The 9,247-nt window shown below is 37.2% G+C and overlaps 1 protein-coding gene across 1 annotated transcript in view; it reads left to right on the top strand.

Annotated features, from left to right (window-relative positions):
- Nucleotides 1-5,720: 5,720 nt before the first annotated feature.
- The window catches only part of LOC140153587 (vacuolar protein sorting-associated protein 54-like), a 44,141-nt gene continuing 40,614 nt past the window's right edge, over nucleotides 5,721-9,247 (top strand). The window contains 1 exon segment of the mRNA XM_072176367.1: nucleotides 5,721-6,317. Coding sequence (XP_072032468.1) covers nucleotides 5,843-6,317 — 475 coding nt within the window. The 5' untranslated portion in view covers nucleotides 5,721-5,842.

Here is a 9,247-nt window from a genome sequence, read left to right as displayed (position 1 = left end):
TCAGGCCTATTCAGGACTTTTATCCCAGTTTTGAAGCTCCAAAATGGGCATTACTTCTTAGGCATGAATTTTGCTGGATTTCTTGTGAACATTTTCCTTCCAAATAATAATTTATATTAAATATTTGCATCAAGATTTTTAAACAGCTGGTAAACAGTGTTTTCGTCCAATCTTCCATTTACAAATGTTTTTTTAAATCTTTTTGAAAAGGCTTTTGATTAAAGTACATCTCACCTTTTCCAAGAGTCTTACTATTACCTACATGAAGCCAAGACTGACTCACACGAAATAGGCACCGCTGGTTAAGGCTCTTCCACTGGTTGATCTATTACAAATCAAGTGAAATATTTGGGCATTATTGTACAGGATATTTATCCTTCAAGTGCAATTACTTCATATTCATAATGGGTGTTGGGTTATTCCATTTAAAATCTACACTACCCCTTTGGAAGATTTTGGAAATATCTTCCACAGGGGGAGGATGAGTTTCAAATGGAATGAACACATTAGGAAGTTCCATTTGAATTTTATACACCCTCTGAGAAAGATTCATTCAACCTGAATCTTCCACTGATGGAGGTCAAGTTTCAAATAAAGCTTCCTAATGTGTTCATTCCATCTGAAATTCACACTCCCCTGTGGAAGATAGTTCCAAAATCTTCCACGGGGGGAGTGTGGATTTTAAATTGAATAGCCCAATTTGTATGTTGGACTCCTATATTTGCTAGAAGAACTGTTGTGGTGTGTAATGAGTTTAAGTCAATGGTTCCTGAAATTGTTTGACAAGAAACACATTTATTCTAAGGATCATATCAACTAAACAAGAGCTGCCATGACACAATTTGGCATTTTAGATGCGGTATAAAATTCTGTGAATTTTACACTGCATGTTTAGCTTCTGTGAGATTTTGGCCCGAAATTATGCTCCAGGAGCATGCTCCTGGAGCATAAATAATCTGGAGTAATATTATAAGTCTAACATGCTCCAGGATTATGCTTTGAATATACACTGCTCTAGGAGCATGTTTGTTATATGCTCCTGGAGCATTGTGCATTCAACACATGCTCCTGGAGATTATTCATGCTCCAGGAACATATGCTCCCGGAGCAGCTGCTCCTGGAGCATAATTTGGGGCCAAAATCTCACAGAAGCGCATGTTTATACTCTGTTCAACTTAGAAATGCCAAGACTCGTAAGTTTTGTAACATTTTGGATTGATATAGAATGGCGTGCATGCAGGTGGGCACAGCACCAATGCTAGTTGTATAATGCATGACTAAATTGTGCTTACTTGAATCTTACGCCAATGTAAATTGAGACTTTATTGAACTTATCGGTACAGTAACAAAACTGAATAATTTTTAATGTCATAAGTTGAGCAGAGTATGAGAGGCACTTTGTCAGTATCAATTTGTTACATAATATATTACGACTTGCTCATTTATGGGAGGTGATCTACAGTTACAGATATGTGTTGCAACATTACTGGACGTATGAATTAATAGTTCAGATGCTATGTGCCAAAAGGCTGCCTCGTGTAGTGTTGCTATCAATATTGTTATTTATCTGATAAGATAATGGTTGATTACAAAGGGGCACACTAATAAGATTAAATACAGTATTAAATGCTCATTTTGTTTTGTTTGGAATAGAAATATGCACACCTAGGGCTCTGGTATGAGCGTTTGGGCAGTTTTTTTTTGTGGGACATGAGAGAGCACATCAGATATATCAAATTGCATTCTGAATACAAAGAAGAATGTCCTTCTAATATCAAATAATTTGGATTTTTTGAAATTCGCAATAAAAAAAAATTAAAATTTGACCGAAATCATACATTATTGCTTTATCTTGCACACTGCATTGGTTTCTCATATGCTGTAGCTAAATGCTTCTTGTTTGAAAATGTTGAATCAGAGCACATCAGATATATCAAATTGCATTCTGAATACAAAGAAGAATGTCCTTCTAATATCAAATAATTTGGATTTTTTGAAATTCGCAATAAAAAAAAATTAAAATTTGACCGAAATCATACATTATTGCTTTATCTTGCACACTGCATTGGTTTCTCATATGCTGTAGCTAAATGCTTCTTGTTTGAAAATGTTGAATGTAAGGTTATCATTTCAAGATGCTATTAGTTGTACTGACGAAAGTGTATAATGTCAAAACTGGCATGGGACTCCCTTTATATTGAGATCATTTTACCTGTATATTGTACTCTAGTGAATTGGTGGGTTTGATATAATGGTAGGTTAAATACATGGCATTATTACAAGGGCCAAAGTCGTCTGCTCAGTGCCAGAAATGGGTAAGTGCAATAGCTGCCCTGTGAACATCTACACATGGCAATATAGCACTTGCCCACTTCTGACACTCACTGAGCAGCCAAAGTTTGAAAACAGATTAAAAAGGACATTGGTTCTGATCATTTCTCAATGTTTTGCCTTAGTTTGTTTGTAATTATTTTGTTTGTTTGTAAATAGTTAAAGAGAGAGATATTTGGGTTGCTGTTTGGTTGTTGTTTTTTGGGAGGGGGGAGGCCTGACTTTATATTGATATTTATAATTTTACCATGAGAAGGAACCTCAATGACTCAAATTCGGGTTTTCTGTATTCTTTGCACTCATACAACTCATCTCTCAAACTTAATATAACTCCGGTATACAATCTCACCCAAGTAAAAAAGCCCAACTGACCTGAAACCATTGCCCGAATCACCAAAAAGGAATGGGGTGAAATTATTTCACCTAAACCTCGAAAACTCGGACCTATAATATTCAGTGTTATTAAATGCATGAATGTGCTAATTACTTTTATTTAACCTCGGTTCATCATAATACCTATTTGAAGGCGAAAGCTTTCACATAATTTAGAAATTTAAAAACTAATTCTAAAGTTTAAAAAAACCAGTTTTTTTCTTTCGGGTAAGAATTTTTCTTGCGTGCAACAGTTTTTCTTGTAGGTTAGACATTTGATAAATTCATGCATGGACTTCAAATTTCTAATTTCAAGACCCAACAACCGATTTTCCGGTTTATATCCGTTTTATAAAGGCCGTTAATTGGTTTTCGATTTTGCAATACCGATTATACCTTTTTAGCACCCCTAAACCTCTACATGCCTCCGAATGTCTTGAGGGTGCGATTCATATAGCGCTCTGATTCATAGCACTCCTGGAAATTTCAAAAGACAAGGCCCGGTATATTGACAAAAATGACTTCACCTTTGGGTGAAAATGATTTTTAAATGAATGGGCAACTTAGGTGCGTATTATCTTAGCAATCGCTGTCACCAAATATATTTTTATGTGCGAACAGCACCTCATGCATGGTAAGTGCAGCGTGTGCAGGTTCCGGGTGCAGATTAAGGTTATGGTGCTAAAAAGTAAAATGTTTCAAATTGTTATTTTGGAGCTGGAAGCTATATCTCCTTTTCTGTTGGAAAATATCTATAGACCTAGACTGGAGCCTTCAATATCAACCCCATAGCATAGTAGAAGAAAATACTGAGTATTAAATTGGTCGGCACAGAAGGTCAAATTCAAAGTTACTCAAACCACACCATGCATCGTGATTCTTTAGCCATGAGGTTTCAGATAGTACCGTAAACTTTGACCCATCTATATGACATAAATGCCATTGTCCTATAAAGCCCCGCAGGGCTTCAAAAATGAGCTAAAATTGCTCTAATTTGATTGAAAATGGTCTGAAATCCGTCTTTTTGCAAGATATCGGTATTGAAAGGGAGCTTTCAATATCCAGATATTGAAACAATTGTCAAGGTCAAAGAGACTCGATTCAAAAGGAAATGGGTATTACTAAGTTGTTTCAAGGTATATAGGTGTAAATGAAACATCATCTTGCATGAAGGACACACTATTCTTTTTGGTTTCTTATAGCAAGGGAAATTATTTGAGACCATCAACATAATCACAGTAGCAATTTTCATTTTGCCCTATACTCTCTTAAAGGGGCATTTCGTGATCCACAGCCTCATCCCCCACTTTTCCCAAAAAAGTTGAGATTTTTACACCACTGGATACCTCTGGCTACATAATGTTTATGTACCAAATATTTCTTGCAGATTAATTCGTTTAGCAAAAATATCGCCAAATTTGAATTTCGTTCTGGTGCACCAGAACAAAATTACAACATAGGCCTATTGTCTATTGAGCAGTGTAATACACATAGCCTAACTCGCAAACGCAAAATCGGAATCAACTGAAATTTTGGAAATAAGCTTTTTTCGTGGATATCTACTGAAAAATGTCATAAAAAGAGGATGCTGGGATCACGAAATCCTCCTTTTAGGCCTATATAATATAAAAGAGAGTGAAACACCAGTGGCTTCACTGACCGTCTTGGTAGGCCTATGATCTTTTCTTCAAAAGGTTCTTTTTTTTCGCGACAGAAAAACATGATTCTTTTGTCTTGATACGTTCTTCTGCCGTTTTATTCTTTTCAAAAACTTGCCTTAGAAAGATCATGGGCCTAAGCGTTTCGATTTCGATTTCGATAGGCCTGAGGCCTATATAGGCTAAGGGGTGGTGCAATAATTATGTGTACCCCTGGGGGTGAATTCTCAAAATGGTCTGCCAAAATCGCTTGCCCCCCCTTTGGCCGTGCCAAAAACCTTTGCCCCCCCTTTCGACGTGCCAAAAACCTTTGCCCCCCTTTGACGTGCCAAAAATCTTTGCCCCCCCTTACACATGCAAGATTTTGGGGAACCCGAATTTAAAACCTTAAATTGTCTTAACATATAATGCTAGCGCAGCGAGCAGGAAATTTTGCATATTTGAACGTGTTCGTAACATTTTCCTACGCCTTTTAGGGCGTAATATAGAAACGGTGCCCAAAATATCTGTGCCAAAAATTGCTTGCCCCCCTTTCGACCTGCCAAAAATCGCTTGACCCCCCCCCTTTCGACCTGCCAAAAATGCTTGCCCCCCTTTGGCCTGCCAAAAATCTTTGCCCCCCTATAATTCACCCCGGGGTACACATAATTATTGCACCACCCCTAAGTGGTTTCTCAATCGCGAAACTTAGTTTAGATGAAGTTTTTTGTTACTGTTTATTTTTATCAATGAGCAACCTCATTTCCAACCGATCCAGGTTTCTTGGCTAAAAAGAACCCATAAAACAAACAGACAAAAAGGTTATTTATTTGTTTATTTATTCCCTGTGACAACTGACAATAATAATTCTCATGCATGTACTTTGAGGAGCGAGCATGTGTCACGACCGACCCCGTCTGCAAGTATCCAACTAGATAGGATATAGTGTAAAGTTTAAGTAATTAAATGAACTTAAAATTACATTGATGAATTCCAAATGCTGCAATAACGTCAATAATATTGTATTCTTTAACTGTATTATCAAAATGACATGAGAATAGGCGGAATGCTTAAAAAATAAAGAGGTAAGTTTATTGGATCACCTGTAACTGTATTCACTTTAAATTTAAATCGCCTGTCTCGTAATGGAATAATCTAACGTTCAGTTGAAGATAAAAAATAATATTTCTCGCTGCTCACAGGAAAATATCAAAATGCTTTAACGTTCAAACTAGCTTATAATCAAACCTGCACTAGGACAAATTTTATCAAAATAACCATAAAAGAACAAGATATTAGCAGTTTGAATATGTTACAAGCTATGTATCAATAACAAATTACTAATAACAGCACGTTACATGTTGTTTTCAAGATCTCAATATGGTGGATATTGTTGTCAGATTCGCTGTACGTGGAATGTACAATTAATCGGAGAAAGTAAACTTTTTAATGTACTGAATGTCTTGGTATTGTAACTTCATGTGTACCATATTATACTTGCAATGAGTGCCAAAGATAGAACACACAAACATCGTTATTTATCCAGTAGTATCCACACTTCCGTAGGTCAAAGTCGTATCGCTGCCGGCAATGACACTTCAGTGCACTCACACTCACAGCAGCAGCAAGTTTCTGCAGGCTCAGCAAGAACTAGTCACACAATCCGAAGTACTGGTGCCTCAAACTACAGAAAGGCAGACAATAATACACATTCAAATGTTGCCAATCAGGTAGAGACATCACTAATTGAATTAGGACCATGGAACAATTGGAAATTGTGTAAAATATGTTCTGTATCATTCAAAAATGCTGGTGAATACATTGAACATCTTCGTAATCGTCATTGTGTAAGAGATAGGGCATTATTTATATGTAAATATGGGGACAAGGGAATGTGTAGCTCATCAGCATCTGATGGTATTACTGAACAAGACTATGAGTATCATGTTGCCAGAGATCATGCTGTAAACATGGATGGTAAGTAAACTGTTGATGTTTTTTAAAAATAAATGGAAAACTGGTTTCCGTAATTTATGTTATAGGCAAAATAAACATTAATGAATTGAATCATGACATGTCATGGTCATTGAATAAGAAAGTGGCATTTCGGAATATAGCCATTTGTCAAACACCTTCCCGCCCTTTAGTTTTATCGTATGGTCGTCTTTCGTGCGGTGGGGAATGTTTACGTACATTTCCCCGATAGCGAGTGCCGTTTTACACCAGTTCCAATAATTGAAACTCCCGGCTCCGACAAGGAGTTCCAACAGGTGCTGCGTACGTGTTTGTACATGTATGTGTTTAGTGTGCATTTATATATGCACACTTAGCCGTCAGTACGAAGAAATCGTTGCTCCAAAAATGATTGCAAATTACACATTTGTAATCATTTTTCACCACAAAATATGATATGAAAACACAGGTGAGCAATGTATGAATATACATCAAACAGGTTGTTAATTGTCAATATTAATATAAATTGAGACATTTATAATGAAAATAATTAACAATGAAGACACCTATTATACCTGGTCTCATGTACCCATACCCTATGCCCAGCGAGGTCACGTCACACTCGGTGTGACGTGCCCTGAACTCCCAATAACTTTCGTAAGCGACAGACAAATTGCAGGAAAGCGTGCCAATTTAAGCTTCCTGTAATATCTATTGCACATAACGTACGAAGTCACAAACTTACACTTCAATATGCACTTCAAATACAGCAGACCAGCTGTTAATTATTACCGATCCTGTAGAATAACTTACATTAATCTTCAATTTCATGGAATCCCATTGCTCAGAATTGCAAATGTCATTTTTATCTGTCAAATCCGCTGTGGATGTGCTCAGAGATTTTATGATATGCTCCATAAATCACAGGTGTGAAACTGACTTTATACCACTCGCTCGCTTTTAAAGCTAGCAGAAAAGCGAAGCCTCCGGCTACCTCGTGGCATGACGTCATCATGGGCGTGTACAAAATTTCCGATTGGCGCCTTATTTATTTGTAACCCGTTTTGTGATTGGTTGCAAACACCATTCATCGCAATCGTAAGCCAATCAATGAAGGCGACGGCCTTTTACGGTATGAATTAATGTGACCCGCCAGTAAAGTACGTCTAACCTGATTGGTTTACAAAACTACTTGGATAATTGCTAAGCCAGTCAGCGTGCTCGATGCTTAAAACAACCTGGTCGTAGAGGTTTTTTTTTTAATAGGCGAATTCACATGGTGATCCAGCGATCGAGTATAAATTCAGCATGACTTCTGCTTTAACAGGTTCAATAACAATACGTGGACACAATCAGTGACATTTACACAATGCAATAATGAATTATTTATGACATGCATGGGCTGGATTTTACGATCGAGGTAAGGTTTTCGGCCTGTCCCTGCGTGAATATCGTTACTTTTCAGCATCAAAGATACTTGCGATTACCAGTTTTTTGCGGACACTTTGATAACAGGTAACTTTTATAGGTCATAGGGTATTACGATAGTTGTACAATTGTACGAAAATATACATTTTGTTATAGGCCTAAAATGTTTACAAAAATATATTGGTCCGTACGTTGTGCATGTATTCAGTTGTTCGACGTATAGGCCTACCCATACCCTATGGCACCTGCTACAACTAAAGTTGAGAACAAGTCCTCAAACGTTTGAAATTTGTAGTTACTAGTACATGTGGTTCTACACAAATTCAATGGAGGCTGAAACAAACTTTTCAGCCGAATATCTCAACGGATTCAATTTACAATATGTTATTAATATATTCATGAGTATACACATACCTACATGCCTAATTGAACCTACTTTCAGAAGTCGTACATTGTATGCTGCTTCAGTTTTCCAAACAAGAGGCTGCTTTGAGCACAAGCCGTAATGATTTCTAATGCTCTAGGCAGCGACTTGGGTCACATGCAGTGTTCGAAATAGGGAAAAAATGGAGGTTGTCCCGAGGACAACTAAAGCATAAATTCTGCTTGTCCTCAAAACAATTTGGTTGTCCCCAAAATGTGTCATATATTTGGAGGTAAAATATAATGGTTGTCCAGGGGATAAGTACATAGCTCAATTTGGTTGTCCCCAGTGATTTTTGGACAAGAGGACAAGAGGATAAGTGCTTATTTCGAACACTGGTCACATGATCGGATAGTCTTCACCGCTCAGCCAGTTTAGTTCCGATCCATCCACCTGTTTGTGTGGAGAAGAGAGAGTGGAACCAAACTGACTGCGGAGAGACTACTTTGACCCATATGTGTGAAAATCATAATTTTGCTTGTGCCATACATGTAGACTTCATAGGTCCGTATTTCTTTTCAAAATATCTCATTTGCAAGGATTTGGGGGGGTTGCACTTTTAAAAAGTGTTACCGGGGTACCTACTTCAGTGTTTTTCATATTCTTTGGTCTAGATGTCTTCTCAATACTTGCATTACTAGCAAAGTATTGATTGTGATTGATTGTTTCAAATGGCTAATCTTGTAATTGTAAAAGACTGTGAAGACACAAAAAATCACAGGGGGGGTCCCTCTTTGAGTCACAGTTCGTTCACATTCAGTCACAGATCTCAATGCCACTTACTCTTACTCTTAACTTGCTTAAAACCACTTTAGAAAATATATCAAATAAATAATGCCAACCATAAATAATAAAAACAAGATATTGTGTTGTACTTGTAGTTTTATATGCAGAGGACATTTTGGGCCCAGGAGTCCCAGGTTAAAAAAATATGTAAATATGCTGAGCCCCAAATGCCCCCCAAAATTTAACATTGGACCCAATGGTATGGCCCAGTGGACATGCTAATCAATTTCACCTCTTCATTTTTTCCCTTTTCTTGTGTGGTGGTACAATGTATAATTGATGAAATAGGAAAGCCATGAAATTTTGAGCTTCATAT

The sequence above is a fragment of the Amphiura filiformis genome, chromosome 5 (genome assembly GCF_039555335.1).
Source record: "Amphiura filiformis chromosome 5, Afil_fr2py, whole genome shotgun sequence".
Classification (NCBI taxonomy): Eukaryota; Metazoa; Echinodermata; class Ophiuroidea; order Amphilepidida; family Amphiuridae; genus Amphiura; species Amphiura filiformis.
The sequence above is the reverse complement of the archived record's forward strand: the minus strand, read 5'-3'. Positions and strand labels throughout refer to the sequence as shown.